At 35.8% G+C, this 21,088-nt stretch overlaps 1 protein-coding gene across 19 annotated transcripts in view; it reads right to left on the reverse strand.

Annotated features, from left to right (window-relative positions):
* The window catches only part of PSD3 (pleckstrin and Sec7 domain containing 3), an 800,398-nt gene that overhangs the window by 93,806 nt on the left and 685,504 nt on the right, over nucleotides 1–21,088 (reverse strand). For all 19 annotated transcript variants that reach the window (XR_008421602.1, XM_053900975.1, XM_053900974.1 and 16 more), the window contains one exon: nucleotides 16,521–16,591. Coding sequence is in view for 18 of the 19 variants with exons in the window: in XM_053900975.1 (XP_053756950.1) it covers nucleotides 16,521–16,591 (71 nt within the window). In the remaining variant the exon portion in view is untranslated. The remainder of the gene's footprint in view (nucleotides 1–16,520; nucleotides 16,592–21,088) is intronic.

Raw genomic sequence — 21,088 nt, forward strand, 5'->3', positions numbered from 1 at the left:
ATGATCCTGCCAATAGATGCAGAGAAAGGATTTGATAAACTTCAGTATCCATTCTTGATAATAACCCTGAACAAAGTAAGAATAGATTGAACATACCTCAATATCATAAAGGCCACATATGAAAGACCCACAGCTAATGTCATCCTCAATGGGGAAAAACTGAGTCTTTTCCCTATGGTCAGGAACAAGACAAGGATGCCCACTCTCACCATTACTATTTAATATACACTGGAAGTCTTAGTCTCAGCAATCAGACAACAAAAAGAAATAAAAGGCATACAAAACAGTAAGGAAGGAGTCAAACTTTCACTATTTGCAGATGACATGATACTCTATGTAGAAAACTCAAAAGACTGTACCAAAAATTGGTAGAACTAATACACAAATTCAGTAAAGTCATAGGATATAAAATCAACGTGTAGAAATCTGTTGCATTTTTATACACCAATAACAAACTAGCAGAAAAAGAAATCAAGGAATTAATATCATTTACAATTCTATCAAAATCAATTGGTACCAAAATGAAATCTTGCCATTTGCAATGACACGGATGCAGCTAGAATGTATTATGCTAAGCGAAATAAGTCAATCAAAGACAAATACTTATGATTTTACTCATATGTGGAATTTAAGAATCAAAACAGATGAACATATGAGAAAGGGGGAAAAAGGAGAAGAGAGGGAACCACAAGAAACTCTTAACGAAAGAGGAAAAACGAAGGGTTGATGGATGGAAATGGGTGGGAGATGGGCTAAATGGATTTTGGGTGTTAAGGAGGGCACTTGTGATGAACACTGTGTATTATATGTAAGTGATGAATTACTGAATTCCTTTCCTACTCCAATACTGCACTGTATGTGAACTAAAATTTAAAGAAGAAAAAAAATAAATTTGGTAAAGCTGTAGGATATATAATTAATATGCATAAATCTGGTGTATTTCCCTACACTAATAATGAACTTACAGAAAGAGAAATTAAGAAAACAATCCCATTTACAGTTGCTCCAAAATAATAAGATACCTAGGAATAAATTTAACCAATGAGGTTAAAGGCCTGTATGCTAAACATCTTAAGACACTGATAAAAAAAACAAAATGAAGATGCGCACCTGGGTGGCCCAGGTATTAAGCATCTGACTTCGGCTCAGGTAACGATCTCACAGTTCATAAGATAGAGCCCTGCTTCAGGTGGGCACAAGCGTTGCTTCAGATAAAAACATACCCCTGCTTCGGGTGAGTCCCACTTCTCTTTCTCTCTCCCCCTCTCTCTGCCCCTTGTTTATTTTTACTCTCTCTCTCTCTCTCTCAAAAAAAAAAAAAAAAAAAAAAGAAAAGAAATTGAAGATGACACAAGCAAATGAAAAGATATTCATTCTATTCTCATAGATTGAAAGAATATTGTTAAAATGCCCATACTACCCACTACCCCCAAACCATCTATAGATCCAATGCAATGCAAAATACAGTGTCAATTTTCACAGAACTAGAACAAGCTTCTTAAAATTTGTATGGACTCACAAAAGACTCCAAATAATCAAAGCAATCTTGAGAAGAACAAAATTGAAAGTAATATGCTTCCTGGCTTCTAACAATACTACAAAGTTGTAGTAATCAAAACAGCATGGTATGGGCACAAAAACAGACACAAAGACAAATGAAACAGAATACAGAAATAAACCCACACTTGTATGTTCAGTTAATCTTTCACAAAAGAGACAAGAATATACAATGGGAGAAAAGACAGTGTGTTTAATAATAGGTATTGGGAAAAGCGAACAGCAATGTGTAAAAAATGAAACTGGACTACTTTGTTACACAATATATAAAAAACTCAAAATGGATTAAAGTCTTAAATGTAGGGCCAGAAATCATCAAACTCCAAAAGAAAATACAGACAGTAAGCTCTTGGATACTGGTCTTAGCAATATATTTTTGGATCTGTCTCTTCAGGCAAGGGCAACAAAAGCGAAAATAAACAAATGGGACTATATCAAACTAAAAAATTTTTGCACAGTGAAGTGAATGATAAAAAAAAAAGGCAATATACTGAATGGGAGAAGATCTTTGCAAGTGAGATAACTGATAAATGGTTATTATCCAAACTACATAAAGAATTCAAATAACTCAGTATTAGAGAAACAAACAATCCAACAAAAAATTGGGCAGAGGACCTGAATATACATTTCTCCAAAGAAGACATATTGATGGCTAACAGACACATTAAAAAAAAAGTTCAACATCACTAATTATCAAGGAAATCCCAAACAAAATAACAATCAGATATCACCTCACCCTTGTCAGAATGACTATTATCAAAAAGACAAGAAATAGCAATCATTGGCAAGGGTGCAGATAAAAGGGAACCCTCATGCCCTGTGGGTGGGAATGCAAAAAGGTGACATCACTACAGAAAACAGTATGAAAGGTCCTCAAAAAATTAAAAATAGAACTACAAACTTAGCAATTCTACTTCTGGGTATTTATCCACAGAAAACAAAAACACTAATTAAAAAGATATATGCACTACATTTTCGCTGCAACACTTTTTAATATAGCCAAAGTATGAAAGCAATGTGACTGCTCATTGATAAATGGATAAAGAGGATGTGGAGGATGGGTGTGTGTTTGTGTGTATGTGTATATACATATATACAACGTAATATTACTCAGGACACACAAAAGAGTGAAATCTTGCCATGTGCAACAACATGTATGGACCCAGAAGGCAATATGCTAAGTCAAGTTAAATCAGACAGAGAAATACAAATAGCATATGATTTCACTTATGTGTGGAATCTAAATAACAAAAGAAATGAACAAACAAAACAAAACAGAAAGAGACTCATAGATACAGATAACAATCTGGTGGTTGCCAGAGTAGAGGGGCTTGGAGGGATGGGCAAAACAGGGGAATGGGATGAAAAGGTACTTACTTCTGGTTACAAAATAAATAAGACAGGCATTTACAATGTATAGCATAGGGAATACAGTGCATAATAATGTTGTAACAACTTAAAAAATTTTTTTGTAATGTTTATTTTTGAGAAAGAGTGACATACAGTAAGTGGGGTGGGGGGAGAGAGGGAGAGACAGAATCTGAAGCAGGCTCCAGGCTCTGAGCTGTCAGCACAGAGTCCGGCACAGGGCTTGAACCCACGAACTGTGAGATCATGACCTGAGCTGACACTTAACTGACTAAGCCACCCAGATACTCCAATAATGTTGTAACAATTTTGAATGGTCATAGAAGGTAGCAGATTTACATTTGTGATCAGTTTCCTAATGTATACAAATGTTGAATCACTGTTTTACACCTGAAACTAATAAAATATTGTATATCAACTACACTTCAATTTTTAAAAAAGGCAAATAAAACCAATTTTTTTTGGCATTATGAGCTCCTACTAGAAATTGAAGCTCCAAGTCCATAAAAAATGAACAAACTTCAGAGTGAGATTGGAAGCACTAGGACTGACGATTGGATAAAAAGAAATGTTTTCATCCTACAGAGTTTGTTCTGACATCTTTATTTTTCAGTACTTAAAGAAGAAGACAGTGTTTTAAATGGTGGAACTGGGAAGGAAGAAATAAGGGATAAATTATCACCAAACCATTTCAAACCTAACACTGCTGGGCAAACTAAATATGAAACAGCAAACTAAATACAATAAAATTTTCTGTAAGAAAAGAAAACGCTACATTACATCTCACTGCTATTAATTTTTTCAAACAAATGAGAGGTGACAGTGATGCCTAAAAACATGTTACTCTCCCATGTGTTCACTTGCAATCTACATCTTTTCGTCTAGTATGATTCACTAGAATAGTCTACTACCCTAATAAACACCAATAATTTGATTTTACAATGCTATTTATTTTAAATTCATTTAAAGTATAGAATAAAAAGCTTTCTTTTTTCCCCTAAGAAGCTTGTTAATTCAACATCTTGTAAAGTTGAATCGTAACACAATACAGAAATCATCTACATATGTACAAATAATTGGGATCAGTCTGAAAACTTGTACTCTCAGATAAATAAAAAATTCAACTTGGAAAGTGACCATATCTCAACAGAAATTCGTCAACATCAATTAAAAAGATGCTTGGATTCCAGTTTTCGTTCCAATTTTAGTATATGTGCTGCTGAAGCGAGCACCCAGTTTTCAAAATATTATTACTTCATGTCTTATTAAATAGGTAAAATTGATAAACTTAATTAAAAAATTTAAAGCGAAGTTGAAATGGTCTTGATTTCCCATGAGAGAATACAGACTGGAGAACTGAGAAGAAATTCTTGTTTGAAACTATGATGATATTAATAAAAAAGTTATTAAACTGGATCCTACATAGTCTATTAAGCCTTGATTTCTAAAAAGGCATTAAAAGTGTTTTTTATAACTTGGTGACTATCTTTTTTTCTTTTTTTCAATTCTAAGTGTTTCTGGTTAGATTTCTAAAAATCAGTTTTTTTCTTCTGCCAGGGAGCATATAAAGTGCTATATTTCTATAAATGTGTAAGTGAGGAGTAAGAGCAAATCAAAGCCCATAACTCAACTAATTATACATTTGAAAATCAGTTATTTGCAGAATTTTAAAATTGAAGAAGACTGAAGAATCTTTTCATCTAATTTTCTCAGGTAAGCAAGCAATTTTAGAATTAGAAAAATATGTACTATATTATAGTACTAAAGAGAATTAAGAGAAAATAAACAAGTTAAGGCCAAGGATTCAAAATGTTTATATCACATGCTGCAATAATGTGGAGGTATGGGTCTGCAGTAGGAGAACTTTGTTAGTACTGAAACACTTTGCATTGTAACCCTCCTTAGTCTACATGGAGAAGGAGCACTTTACAGACACTAGAGGAAATGAAGTACTTGAAATGCTTTCTCATTAAGGCCTTAGACTTCCATGAAGCCCAGGAAACTTTCTAGGATGAATCTGTGACTGAACTAGGAATTTAGGATGATCTTTTTAATGATTCCACAGCTGAACTGGAAGAGTTAGAGCAGATAATCATCAATAACCCTTTGAAAAAAACAATAGGATTCCTTGACTCGATATACGAAAAGATTTAAGAAGTCTTCAAGTTTTTAAGCAGAAAAAAAATCTCAAGCACCCTTCCATACTTCTTCTATATTTCTAATACAACAATCAGTTTTTATGGGTAGAAGGTGGCTTTCTAATTTCCTATCAGTTTTAGGCCACATTAACATTCTATGAAAGTCTGCACTTGTTATGATGTGACCACACTGATGTGTCTGTCCATCATCCACCCTATCATCACTCAGTTCAGAACCCTGTGAGATCAGGTTAGTGTCTAATTTATATGTGTCCGTTTACAACTCTCACATGAATGATGAGGGTATAATACTTAGTGAAAGGAAGAAAGGGAGAGAAGGTGAGAGGGAGGAAGACAGGGAGAGAGAAGCACTTCCTAGAGACCTGAGTAGCAAACAGGGAATGAGGTCTGAGTTCTGGACCTATCTCAACTTGAATAACTTGGAAGAAAGCACAAAGCACTGCATCATCTCTTCATGTGGGAACAAAAATATTCTTCGGAAATAAAGTAGCTTCTATTTGCTAGGCATCTAAAGGGGAATTACGTTTTTAAACAAATCCTCAGAGCACAGCCTATATGTCTTAAACTCCACAGACCAGGTGTGTTTTCTTGCTATAATGTCTTTTTATAAATTTATACTTTTTTAAAATTGTGATTATTTCCAAAATATCTCTTATATAATGATGACATTTCTCTGCTGGACTACGTACATCATTCATCTAAATTATGATTAGTGAAAACTTGGATGTTATCATCATTCTCCCGAGGGAACACTGGGCTTCAAAGCCTCCTTAACTTTTTTCTTATGCATTTTCCTTTGTTTTAGAGAATGAGAGAAGTCCACACAGACTTTTCAAAGTGTGAAAGGGCATAGGGCCAGCAGTTTCACAAAAAGAAATAAAAATGCCCTGATCATACAGGAAAGCTTTGTGTTCTCAGGGACTAGCTGGTTCCTGGCATTATGGTATTTGGCATATCAGGCCCAGACTCGCCACCATCATCACAGTCTGAGAGGACTCAAATCATTAATGTCTTTCTTATGCCTGGTTCCAGCTCACTCCTGATGCCATCTATACTTCAAACACTGCAAAAAACAAAAAACAAAACAAAACAAAACAAAACAAAAAACCCAACTCTTTTCTTAAGTCAGATTAAAAAGAAAACATTATAGGCAGTTGGAAAAATCTCTTTTCCAAGTAATCCAAGGAATGAAGAGAACACAAGGACAGAGAGTTCCTATGATATGTGACAGCAAACTAAATTTTTAGATAACAAACTGACTTTTCACCTTTGAAAGACCTGGTAAAGACAAATATATACAGGTTTGAATAGTTATATTCTAGACCCTTGAGATAAAAGACATTAGAAGATTCTCAAGAGACTGGTCTAGGGAATGCAGTAATCAAGTAATTTAGTGCCATGCACTATCCAGCAACTGACACCTATTTCTCTTAACCATTCCATCCATCACCTGACAATTTATTTTGGGTAACACAGTTCAGTTTTGCCACAACCAGACCTGTAATAGAAATACTGTCATAAAGCTTACCAAAAAAATACTTTCAAGAAAAAGGCACAGACTAGGTGGGTCAGACACAAAGCCCATGATAGAAACCAACAGAGAACTTTTGAAGTGGTAACAAAGGCTTCTCTAAGCATTTAGATAGCAGATGACTCACTCTCAGTTAACAAATGGACGTGAAATTAATAGCTGAATATCAACAATGATGGATCATAAAGACCAATAAGAATTTAATCATTTTATCATCAATTCATAACAATTTAAAAATTTTGAAGTAAATATAAACTGTGTTACACTGAAGTGGTAATATTAGACTCCTCTGTAATGGACATTTTATATTCCAATAATAATAATAATTAATAGATTATACAATTTCTTAGGCATAAGTTGTCTGGGCTCAGGGATACTGTAAGCATAAGAACCAAACAAGGGTAGGATTATTCTCACTCAGTTGGAAGCCAGACAAAACAAGTCTATCATAAATGCCCTATTTTGGGGTGTCTGGGTGGCTCAGTAGGTTAAGCACCTGACTCTTGATTTCAGCTCAGGTCATGATCTCATAGTTCATGAGTTTGAGCCCCACGTCAGGCTCTGAACTGACAGTGTGGAGCCTGTTTGTATTCTTTCCCTGCCTTTCTCTGCCCCTCCCCCATTTGCTCTCTCTCTCCCTCTCTCTCTCTCTCTCTCAAAAGAAATAAATAAGCTTAAATTTTTTTTTTAAATAAAATAAATGCCTTATTTTGGTATACTTTAGAGAGTTCTACAAACTGGAGTCAATTATTCACCAAACTTAATTCCATTTACTCTATTTTTTTCCAACTATTCACTGGGTTTATTTCATGTCACTGGCCACTCATTGCACTGGAGTGGTCTCATCTATCTACATTGTAAACTTAAGCTTTTTTAGAGGTTAGACACCATGTTTATTTCTTACATAGCTCCCAATATGATATTTGATAAACGGTTCTGACATTACTATTGTGATACTCTGTGGATTTGCTTTTTGTTAGAGGCAAATGTGACTAGGTAACATTAAGCAAGGGGGCCAGAAAGGGAAATGAGGTGGTCATGAAGGCTGTATGTAACCCAGAGAAGCAAAGCAAGAACTCTGAATAATGCCAGAAACTGTCTAGGGGAAAAGAAGAAAACAAAAGACTTATCTTACTTGAGAGAGAAATCAGGAATAGGAAAGAAAAGAAAGATTCAATAGAAATGAGTTAGAAACTGGGGATATTTTATTGGCAAAAGTCACAGGAAAGGAGTATCGGAAGAGGGGGAGTGGAAGGAATATCTAAGTGGAAACTACAAGTCAACTCTCTTCAAAGTAGTTGTCTATATACTCTTCTGCCTATATGTCTTTAACTCTCAGTTGAGTTTGGCTACCATACCTACCACTCTACTGAAACTGCTTTATCAGTAATTTCCTTGTTAGTGAATTCAAGTGACACTTTCCAATTCCTAGCTTACTTAACCTTCTTACAACACAGAACACTCTTACCATCTCTTGGCATCTGCAGCATCTTATCTGTCTCTCTATTTTGTTCTCAGCTATCTCTAGTCACACGGTACAGGTTCCTCAGGCTCTTTCACCATCATTATTCTAAGAGAATATATAATCTTTGTTCCACTCATTCTATCCTTCATCTTCATCTCACTCTACTCTGAGTGACATCACCTATTCCAATGGCTGAAATCATTAACTTTTTTTTGATGGCTCTACAGATCTGTATTTCCAGGCTCCCTCCTCAGTTCCAGATCTGAATATCCATAGTTGTTTGTTGGACACATCTATTTATTATTCCAAAGACACTTTATATTCAACACCACAAACTGAATTCTCTAGTTAGAGCATATCTCTCCCTTTCTGTTATTCCTATTATAGTTCAAGCTAATCTGGTCTTTATGTCTCTGATTGAATGTGACTCCAGTCCAACTCCATCCTACAGTGAGACTGATCTTTCTAAAATATACATCTGATCCTGTCACATCCCATTCACACCTTTTGATGGTGTCACACTGCCCTACGATAAAATCTGAACTTTGAAACATAATCTTCAAGGCTCTTCCTAATCTGCCTTGGATACCCCTTTATACTCCACTGAACCTGTAGCTCCTCAAATGTGTTGTGGTGTCTCACATCTGAGCATCTGCACACGTTTTTCCCTGTCACTTAGTTCACGAATTTTTCCACAAGCTTCTTTTCTCTTCCTGAGGCTCTTTTAAGTGTTTTCATACAATACTTTCTATAGCATATATCAAATTGCATTCAGATAGTTTAGTGGATTTTTTTGTTTGTTTTGATCTCTTCAGACAGAGTGTAAGTTTCTTTAGGGACTATATCTTGCTCACAATCATATCTCCAGTGTATAGCATTTTGAAATATTGGCATAGTTCTAACCTAATAGATGTATTTATTATTGATTTTCTTCCTATTATGGCCCTCTTTCAGAATGCTACTTTCTTAGCCAAAATTCAGCTGATAAAGGATGCTTGGGTCACTTTTATTTAAAAAAAATTTTTTTAATGTTTTATTTATTTTTGACAGAGAGAGAGAGAGAGAAAGAGTATGAGAGACAGAGAGAGAGAGAGAGAGAGAGAGAGAGAGAGAGAGAGAAAGAGAGAGAGAGAATCTGAAGCAGGCTCCAGGATCTGAGCTGCCAGCACAGAGCCTGATGTGGGGCTTAAACTGCAAGATCTGCAAACTCAAGAACTGCAAAATCATGACCCGAGCCGAAGTCAGTCACTTAACGGAATGAGCCCAAGCGCCACCATCTGGGAGTTGTGAAGTGATTGGAATGTTGACATTTTCACGATTTTCATGTTTTACGAAAACAATAAGGAAGAATAATTGAAAATGGGTCCATGTTAGAAAATCTCAAGACATTAGTTACTCTAATTATGGAAGATGATGATAGTCTCATATTTCAATAAAACAGCAGCTGTAGTCAGGAGAGCACAATAAGAGAAGGTAATCATTATTAGTTCTTACCAAAGAAGGAGGTTAAAGGGAAAGAATATAAGCTATTGCATACTTGCTATGTATTAGCCAAAAGTAAGCTGAATCTGGTTGAGGATGTACAAGTTAGGGAAAATCTCTACAAAACTGCTTGGTTTAAATGTCTAGTAATTTAAAAAGTCACACAATAGGGCTTCAGTGTTTATCCAATAATATTTAATGGAAAGAATACTAGTGTAGCCACCTTCATGATTCTAACGAAGTTAAGCCACCTCTGAGTCTCAGCTTCTTAATTTAAAAAATGGGGCGGGGGGCGGGTAGGTGCCCGGGTGGTTCAGTCAGTTCAGAGTCCGTCTCTTGATTTTAGCTCAGGTCATGATCAGTTTGTGAGATCAAGCCCCACACTGGGTTCGATGCTGTCAGCATGGAACCTGCTTGGGATATTCTCTCTCTCTCTCTCTCTCTCTCTCTGCCCCTCCCCCACTCACGTGCTCACTCTCTCTCTCAAAAATAAATAAACATTAAAAAAAATTTTTTAAATGGGAACAATATCTTCCTATGAGGTTGTAAAGCTCAGATATAAAAGTATACTAAAAATTATATTAACAAACCAGTCATTTCTGGTTGAATGATCACTGAAGTAAGCTGGCTTAGTAAGTTTGCCAACCCATTTCCTACCTCTGTGATGTGTGATGCTCAGATCTAGAAATGACTATCCTCTTATATATTAAATAAAAAGCAGTGTTCTGTAAGGATATACGTGTATTTTTTAAATACAGGAATAGTCATGCAAGAGAGAGGGTTATAAACAAACAGGTAGGGTTATAAACTTCAATTTCTTATAGGAATCCCTGAAAACCTTTGGGATAAGCCTCTTTGGCCAGGATGGAAGCAGGGAAGGAGGCTGAGTGAATAGAGACTGAGAGGATTCAGAGCTCTTTCCTGGTATAATTTAAGCTATGCCTCTAATGACTTATTTATTTATTTATTTATTGGCTTTTCTTACTATTCTTCACTCTTTAAAAAAAAATTTTTTTTTAATGTTTATTTATTTTGGAGAAAGAGACAGAGGGCAGAGTGCCAGTGGGGGTGGGGCAGAGAAAGAGAGACACACAGAATCTGAAGCAGGCTCCAAGCTCCAGCTGCCAGCACACAGTCTGATGTGGGGCCCAAACCTGTGAACCACGAGATCATGACCTGAACCGAAGTTGGACACTCAACCGACTGAGCCACCCAGGAGCCCCTACTATTCTTCACTATTAATGAAGAAATACTAACTGAACTTTCTGTATAGGTAAAAATCATTATGCTATTTCATAGTTTGGAAGTCTTGATGAAAGGCTTAAACATAAATGATGAGCATTTGATAATGAAATGAGCCCCTAAATAGATTATTTAGATTGGGAGAGAGGTTTTTGTGTATGTGTGTGGTGTGTATATGTTTATAATAAAGGAAAGTTGGGCTTTAAAGGTGTGAGTTGCCAGCCATTATGATTTCTTTAGAAGACTTACTTGACTCATTTAATCAAGGGAGTAGAGGCCTGTGTCCTTCTGTCTTAGGCAATACTATCTCTCCCCTCTACCTCTTTAGGAGCCAAGATATTGGAAGTCATGATGTGGTGGGGAGCAGTGATGGAGCATCTGCCCACCTGAGAAAAATGGAAGGGGCTCAGTATGGAAGAGTTACTGGAAGTCTTTGGACAGGAATCTTTGATACTGAGAAATTTATATGGGGTGAAAAGGAATGAAAAAAAAAAGTATGGTTGGCAATCTAATTTTGGAGATATAATACAAACTGATGCTAAAGATTCAAAGTTCATAAAGTTATTCCCTTGTCAATATTTAGCCCATTTTCTTCAATCTGGATGAGTCAAACTCAATGCAATCTGAGGAAGAGGGCAACAAGACAGGAAAAGCTGGTAACTTGGAAATGGCATCTCTCTTTGCATCGATTCTATCAAATGTTGAATGCAAGAGTATTTCTCTCTCTTCCCAAGTTCACTCTGAGGTGGAGTGGGTGGAAATCCTGTGGCTCTGTATTCAATGAAATGGACTTACCAAAGACAGCCATGCCTTTTACAGAGATTTTAGAGAAAATGAAAAAGTAAGCCAAAGAATAGGATTTCTGCCCAGGCAACAGCTGTGCTATGTAAAATTTAATTTCAAAGGGTTGTTTCTTGCGAAGACAAAGCTAGCTGAAAGGACTGATGCGGGCTCAGCATGAACACACATGCTGCTTTGGCAAAGGCCAAAGCAGTTGACTTATAAATTACAAGCTGTACTGGCTCCATAGGGAAATAAAGGCAATACAAGATATCTGACCATGTAAGAGCATAGATAATCTAATAACAACAGTCTTCATTTCTCTTGTTGTTTTGTCCCTCAAAGTAATGTGTAAATTTTAGAAAATGCTGCAAATTCTTTGTAATCTTTGTGTTTCACACACACCTCTTTCTGCAAAGGTAATTTGCCCACAAAGAGAACTCCGTGCTAAGATGAAGCATGCCATGCTCTAATATTCCTTACATAATCTATTACAAAAGGAAGAAAGCAAAAGAGTTTGTGTCAGATATGGTCCTTCCGAATGAAGACATCTGAAAAAAAGCTCAAATAAATAATAGAACACAAGAGAATTATAAAAGTGTTCCTTACAAAGCTTCTCTGGTAATATACAAAATGTTGATATAGGATATAATATAGTGCGCTCCAAGTCCTTTTAAATAGTCATCTGGGTAGACTCCTAAGGAAGGGTGGTTTTTAAATTAACAAATTCATTCAATTTAATAATATAGAGCATTTTATTTGTTTGAAATATTTAAAATAAAAATAAATCAAATATATTTCTACCCAGTAGTGATATCTCCATTCCAAAGCCATTTTATTATCTCAGTGGTACACGTAAGGGTACCATCATACAAGGGATGCTATCTGATTTGGTATTGTAGATGTTATATCAAGGGGAAGGATTCTTTCCCAGAGAAATACACACATGGAAAGGCAGCCATGGAAGAGTATAAAATATATAAGGGCATGTGTCTGTACCTTAAAAATAGAAAGTTCAAAATGAACGAGAACTTTCTCTTCAAATATCCAAATATCAACAATTAATGTGGGGAGGAGAGGTTATGATGAAACAGTATTGTCATGAACAGCTGTTGGGAATGAATGTTGGTTCAGCCTCTTCAGAAGTAATTTAGAATTACGCCTCAATAATTTTAAGCAGTTCCTATCCTGACCCTGTGACCCATGACACTACTAGGAATCTATCTTCAGGAAATAAACAGATATGTGCACAAATACACACATAGGCACACATATGTGTACAAACACACAGACACACACAGATACACACACACACACACACACACACACACACCATTATTCATAAATAAAAATCGGCTGAAAATACACTTCTAAAAAATTTTTCACTTAGGAATGCTATGATAATAACTGAAGTAAAAAGAAAAGATACCAAAACCATATCGTAGCCCAAAATCAGATTTAAAAAAAAGCAGATATCAGCAAGATGGCAAAATAAAAAGTCTCAGTTCTTGTTCCCCCACAAAAACACAATTTAACCATGATACATGCATCAAAATGCCTTTGTAAAAATGTTAGAATGCAGTTAAGAGGTTGCGGTACTCTAGGACAGCAAAAAGCCAAGAAGAACCACATTAAAATGGGAAAGAAGAACAATTTCATTTTACCTGCATCAGTCCTTCCCTGAAACTACCATAGGCCAGCACTGCAAGAAAATACCCTGACCCCACAGGGTGCCTGGGTGGCTCAGTGGGTTAAGCGTCCAACTCTTGGTTTCAGCTCAGGTCATGATCTCAAGGTTTTGTGAGTTCGAGTCTACATCGGGCTCTGCACAGAGCCTGCTTGGGATTCTCCCTCTCCCTTTCTCTCTGCCCTTCCCCTGCTCATTCTGTCTCTCTCTCAAAAATAAATAAATAAACATAAAAAAATTTAAATATGTAAAAAAAAATACCCTGGCCCTTGACTTCTCTGTCAGGATAAAGTGAAAAGTGGAGAATACCTCTAATGTTCTGGCTTTCTGGAAGGCTGCTGAAGGAATGGTTTCTGATTTGCCTCACTCAGAATTATGAGTGAATCAGCATAGATTGGATACCTGAAGGCTGCTGAAACTAAAGGAAAGTGGTGGGTAGCTTGCTGCAGCCAGCATGGCTTAGTAAAATTGGGAGAAAGGTGCACAATCTAAGCCTTCTCTCTCAGGAGGGAGATACAGAGGGCTGCCCAAGGGAACTGGTATCTATCTTGCCTGACTTCGGGCACTGATAGGAACTGTTATGCTCTGGATGCCTAGCTGCCACTCATTAGAAGAGAGTTGAGTGGCTTGCTTCTGTAGAACCAGCACTTGCAGTGCTATAAATAGACACCAGAGAGCAAAAATTACAAGCCTTTGAAAAGAAGAATGCAAGACTATCTACCTGAGAAACTGTATACAGAGGCACAGAGAAGCTGTATCCCCCCCAAAAAAGTTTCAGAGGCCCCCCAGAATCATAGCCAAGCAGATTGGTAAGGAGTCTGTAAGACTCTCCTTACAAGAAAGCAAGTCTGTAAAGACTGAGAGAGGTGACTTTAGATGTGCAGATCCCAATATAAAGTTATCAGATGAAGAAACAAATAGATATGGCTTGACCAAAAAATCAAAATAAACCTCCAGAAATCAAACCTAAATAATGAGAGGTATATAATTACCTGATAAAAAATTCAAATTAGTCATCATAAAGATGCTTGATGTGCTCAAGAAAATGATACATGCACAAAATGAGAATATCAACAAAGAGAAAACATGAAACGGAACTAAACAGAAATTTAGGAGCTAAATAATAGAATAACCGAACTAAAAACCTCACTAGAAGGGTTCAACAACAGACTTGAGCAAGGAGAAGAAAGGATAAGTAATTTAGCAATTTGAAATTATTCAAAGAAATACAAAGGAAAAAAATGTTTAAACATCTGAATCTTGATCTCAGCTCAGGTCTTGATTTCAGGGTGTTGAGTTCAAGCCCCACATTGGGCTTAAAAAAATTGGGCAAAGGATTGAATAAATATTTGTCCAAAGACAACACTGGTATACAGAATGATGCTCAACATCACTAATCAAGAAAATGTAAATCAAAACCACAATGATATATCATCTTACACCTGTTACAACGGTATTATTAAAAACAAAATAAAACAAAACAAAAAACAGAGAATAATGTTGACATCCATGTGGAGAAATTGGAACTCCTGTGCACTATAGGTGGTAATTTAAAATAATTCAGCCACTATGGAAAATGGTATAGAGGTTTTTCAGAAAATAAACAATAGAACTACCATATGATCCAGTGATCCCACTTATGCATTATCCTTATCACTGGGAATTGAAATCCAGATATCAAAGAGAGATCTGCATTTCCATGTTTACTGTGGCATTATTTACAATTACCAAGACGCAGAAACAACATAAATGTGTATGGATGAATGAATAAAGAAAATTAAGTAGAAAACAAAATATTATTTAGCCATAAAAAAGAAGGAAATTCTGTCAGGGGTTACAACATGGATGAACCTCGATCACATTAAGTGAAATCAGCCAGTCAGAGAAGGACAGATACTATTTATCTCCACTTATATGAAATAGCCCAAGTTACAGAAAGAAACAGAAAGTAGAATGGTTGTTGCCAATAGTTGGGGAGTGGGGAGGGTTTGTGGGAGAATTGCTATTCACCAGGTATTATCATGCAAGATGTAAAATTTCTAGAGATCTACTGTTCATCATTGTGTTGATAATTAATACTATCTATTGTGCCTCTATAAAAGAAATTAATTGAGGGTAGACCTAATGTTATGTTTTTACCACAATTAAAAAAATAAAACTTTTGGGGTGCCTGGGTGGATCAGTTGGTTAAGCATACGACTTCAGCTCAGGTCCTGATCTTGTGTTTTATGAGTTCAAGCCCTGTGTCAGGCTTTGTGCTGATAGCTAGGAGCCTGGATTCTGCATCTCCTCGTATCTTTCTGCTTTTCTTCTGCTTACACTCTGTCTCTCTCAAGAGTGAAAAAACATTAAAAAAAATAAAAATAAATGAAACTTTTCCTATCAGTCACCATGAGGACAGTATTGTTACTGCCTTGCCTCTTAATAGCCCAAATTCCAAGCTTCCCTTCACAGTTGGAGCTAGAATCCTGTTGGGTCCTGGGAGGTGATGGACCTCATTCCAGTTAACACACAAATTTCCCATATTTACACATGGAGAGCTAGGGAGGTGGAAACCCCAGAGATTACCCTTCAAAGGTCAGACCATATAAAATTGATCCCAAACAGATTTCCAGATTCTGGGATTAGAAGAAAGGATCCTGACAGGAAATGGTTTGGTTAAAAACTTACACAGATAACTTGGATTATATTTGCACTGTTAAGTACCAATACTTCAGGATATGAATGAAAATTGTTTCTAGATTTAAGTGAGATCTAAATGAGATAAATAACTAAATGAAGATATACTGTTACATAGCAATAATGAAGGATATATATGAGGATATAACTATAGTATAAATAAGTATAAAAACCATTGGAACAAGTGCTACCACAGGTCTGTACCTGAATAGACCACATACAGTCTTGATTTATCAACCCATATTCACAATTTATAATTGAACACAAATGGAACACAAAATATTTTTACATATATTTAATATATTATAAAATACATATAGAACATATATACCATAAAATACTTTATGCATAAATTACTTCATGTAAGATACATAATTACACATATATATAATTTTTAAAATAATTTTTTAACCAGAAACAAAAAAAAATCTAAAAAAAGAATTTAGATATCAATTAAATAATCTTTTGGGTGTTTGATGTAGCCTCTTTGTATGAAATGAATATTTTGGAGGTACTTTGTTAAATCATTTCATAAAATTTTACGGCCTTCATTTTTTAATTTATGTTTACCTTTTGCAAGTAAAGGACTGTTCCTTTTAGTACAGCATAAAATGTTTTCCATCCTCGCTTCCCTCTTGGAGCTAGAAAGGGTAAAAAATGGAAAATGTTATTTGACAGAAAACAGCACTTTAGGAAGAAGTGAAATGATCAACATGGTGTATTTCAATGATCTTGGTTTATTAGCTTCCAAAATTAATAATAAGAACTAAAATATTCTTGAAACGTAACTGTGTAATAGTCAATCTTCCAAAAATGTCTTCCATGTATTATTTCATTTAATCCTCACAATAATAATGTGAGATAGGTACTATGACTCTTGTCTTTTTATAAAACTGAAGCACAGAGAAGTAATCTGCTCATGGTCATACAACTAGGAAGAGGAGAAGCAGGAATCTGAACCCAGGTAGCATGGCTCTATAGTCTGCACTCTAGTAGACATGACTTAAAGACTGGGAAAGCAAAGAGGCATTTTGCAAGTGCATATTAATCCCAGAGAAAGCTTAAAAGCTCATGTACCGGATCATTTATAGCTCTGTCAAAGTTTCTAGAAATCATTAAAGTCTCAGAATATAAAAGGACTCCTCTTGGTATTTCTCCCACATACCTACCAACTGGATTATAACTTTGGCAACCTGCATTACCTCAGCTGCAGATCTTGCCACACTGTAACATAATATTTTTGTTTTAAGTGTCTCTTTCAGGAGACTATGAATGACCTGAGAGCAGGTATCCTTCATTTTTATAATTCATAGTACCTGGCACAGTGTATGGCAGTCATTAGGCACCCTCATAAAAAATCTCCAAATTAATGTTCTTTAAGAAGTCCTTACAGGGGCGCCTGGGTGGCTCAGTCAGTTGGGCGTCTGACTTCGGCTCAGGTCATGATCTCGTGGTCCGTGAGTTCGAGCCCCGCGTCGGGCTCTGTGCTGACAGCTCAGAGCCTGGAGCCTGTTTCAGATTCTGTGTCTCCCTCTCTTTGACCCTTCCCCGATTCGTGCTCTGTCTCTGTCTCAAAAATGAATAAACGTTAAAAAAAAAAAAATAAAAATAAAAAAAACCTGAAAACTTAAAAAAAAAAAGAAGTCCTTACATTCCTTTTGTTTATATTTTCCTGGAGTATAAAGTAGAATTCATCTATTTTTTAAAATGTTTATTTATTTTTGAAAGACAGAGAGACAGTGGGAGATGCAGAGAGAGGGAGACACAGAATCTGAAACAGGCCCCAGGCTCTGAGCTGTCAGCACACAGAGCCCGACATGGGGCTTGAACTCACGAACTGTGAGATCACTACCTGAGCAGAAGTCAGAGCCTTAACCAACTGAGCCACCCAGGCATCCCTACAATTTCTCCATTGAATCAATGTATACTTTTACAGAATGTCCTAAAACAAAAACACAGATTAGCAAATATAGTTTACTATTCATTTGTAATCTTAATAAAATTAAAATATATAACTGGAAAATTTTATTACCTGAATGACATTTTTCTAAACACGTCTATCCAAATAGGTAGGTACGGTCACTCATTCTTACTCCTTTATCAACTATCTGGCTGCCTTTAGGCTGTCTTTAACTTGGATGCTTGATTAAATTAGGAAGTGCATTATTCTTAAGCAAATCCTTTAAATCTCCTTTGACTGAAGACTCAAGAATCCTTAGGGTTGGCAACTGTGTTAATATCCACCTACAGAACACAGGTGCCCCTGCCAACACTATACTGATATATCCACCTGGCAAAGAAGGACTCAAAACATCTGCTCTGCAGGTTTCTGGGGGAAATTAAAAAAAACCAAAAAACCAAAAAGCAAAACAAAACAAAACAAAAAACAACAACCCAAAACAAACCATCCCATCTGTTTCCACTATGCAAGGTTTAAAAGTATGTACTCAAAAATAAGTGAACAAAAACAGTACACCATTATCTCCTTTATAAAGAGAATCACAGATCATTTATACATATCTATATATAATATATAGATATTATGTATATTATATATGTTATATAATACAGTATATATATAATTTATATGTGTATATATCATATATATGTATATATCATATATATATATATATATATACACACTGAATATTGACTGTACTGTTAAATAGATGTCAAATTCTGATACAGCTGATGTGACAACAGTGCACACAGAAACACAGAAGTGACCACAGGAACTACTGCAGAGCAGGACCAAAGGCAGCGTGGTGTGCCGAACCCACCAGACTAGAAAGCAGACCAGCTGGTTTCTAGCCCTGTCTTAAACCCATCTCACCCAAAACTTTAACTGAGTAACTTCTAACCGATCCACCAACTTTTCAAAAATTTGGATGTTTCATTTAAAATCATGGATAATTTACCTAAGTTAAGGCAAAGAACTAGCTAATGCTGGAAAGGAACTTAGAGAAAACTGCTTTTTTTCCCTCTTACTTTTTGTTGTTGTTTAACATCTTTAATCCCCATCACCTACCCATTCCCCCCATCCAAATCGTCTCTGGTAACCATCAGTTTAGTTCTCTACACTTAAGAGTCTGTTTCTTCCTTTGTCTCTGTCTCTTTTTCTCTCTTGGTTTTATTTCTTAAATTTCACATATGAGTAATGGTATTCATATGGTATTTGTCTTTCTCTGACTGACTTATTTCACTTAGCATTATGTTCTCTAGATCCATCCATGTTGTTGCAGATGACAAGGTTTCATTCTTTTTTATGGCTGAGTAATATTATATATACTTCTTTATCCATTTATCTATTGAAGGACACTTGGGCTGCTTCTGCAATTTGGCTACTGTAAATAATGCCACAATAAACATAGGGGTGCATATATCCTTTTGAATTAGTGTTGTTATATTTTTTGAGTAAATACCCAGTACTGTGATTACTAAATTATAGGGTAGTTCTATTTTTAATTTAAATTTTTAATTTTTTGAGGAAAATTTTCACAGTGTACGTACCTGCCTGCATTCCTACCAATAGTGAGGGAGGGTTCCTTTTTTTCCACATTCTCACCAACACCTGCTTTTTCTAGTGTTGTTGATTTTAGCCATCTGACAGGCATGAGGTAATATTACATTGTAGTTTTGTATCCTATGACTTATGATTGGAGCATTTAGTATATTTATATGCAAAGTAATTAGTGATAGATGTGTACTTATTGCCATTTTGTTACTTGTTTTGGGCTTATTCTTGTAGTTTTTCTCCTATCCTTTCTTCTCTTGCTCTCTTTCATGGTTTACTGGCTTTCTTTAGTGATATACAGTAAAACCTTGGATTGTGAATAACTTGTTTCTGTGAGTGTTCTGCAGGATAAGCAAGCATTTCTAATAAATTTTAACTTGATAAATGAGCAATATCTTGCAATACAAGTAGTATGTGATGCCTAATGTCACATGATCACACCTGAGCCAATGGTTCTTCTCTCTCTCACTGCGGGATTATGGGTGATCATCAATGCAATGTCACATTTGTGGTAAATCCTCAAAAGAAGGCAAAAGCAAGTGGCATTGGATAGGCTCCCTTTTAAAACTGCACAAAACGAAAAAGATTCCACACCCGTGATTCTGTTAATGATAGTGAAAGTTGTCCTATAAAATAACCCTTCTTTCTCGTCTCCCTTGCACCAGCCATGAAGGTTTTCAAAATTAAGTGTAGGTTAATTTTTTTCTTTATAGTTTTTATTTTATTATTTTGTATTATATTACCGTATTGTAATCATTTTTATATGAATATTTTTGGGTTGTGGAAAGCATCATCTGAGTTTCCACTATTTCTTATGGGGAAATTCGTTTTGACTCACAAATGCTTTGGATCACAATTTGGAACAAATTATGCTCACAAACCAAGGTTTTACTGTACTTGGATTTCTTCCTCATTCTTTGCATATCTATTCGTGGTTTTTAATTTGTGACTGCCATTAGTTTGTATAACATCTTCCACATACAGCAGTCTCTGTTATGTTGATGGTCACTTAAGTTGGAAAACATTCTTTACTCCTCTCACCCCCACAATTTATGTATATAGTGTCATATTTTACATCCTTTTATCTTGTGACTCCCTTGACTGGTTTTTACAGATTTACTTATTTTTACTCCTTTTGTGTTTCTTACTTTTCATACTCTCACTTATGGTCTTTCCTTTCCACTCAAAGGGTGCCTTTTAATATTTCTTGTAGGGTTTGTTTAGTTGTCATGAAATCCTTTATTTTTTGTTTGTCTGAGACACTGTCATTCTACTCTAAATGATAGCCTTGCTGGATAGAGTATTCTTGGATACAGATTTTTCTCTTTCAGCACTTCAAATGTATCATGTCACTGCCTTCTGGCCTACAAAGTTTCTCCTGAAAAACCTGCTGATTACCTTATGGGGTTTCCCTTATATGGGATTTCCACTCAGATTATGATCCCAGGGTCATGGGATCGAGCCCTGTGTCAGGCTCTGCACTGAGTGTAAAGTCTGTTTAAGATTCTCTCTCTCTCTTTCCCTCTGCCCCTCTCCCCTGCTTGCATGCACTCTCTGAAATTAAAAACAAAACAAAAAAAACCTCAAAAAAACATATAAAAAAATAAACATGATGGGAGGAATG

Source organism: Panthera pardus, unplaced genomic scaffold, assembly GCF_024362965.1.
Source record: "Panthera pardus isolate Hobbes unplaced genomic scaffold, ASM2436296v1 HiC_scaffold_13, whole genome shotgun sequence".
NCBI classification, from domain to species: domain Eukaryota; kingdom Metazoa; phylum Chordata; class Mammalia; order Carnivora; family Felidae; genus Panthera; species Panthera pardus.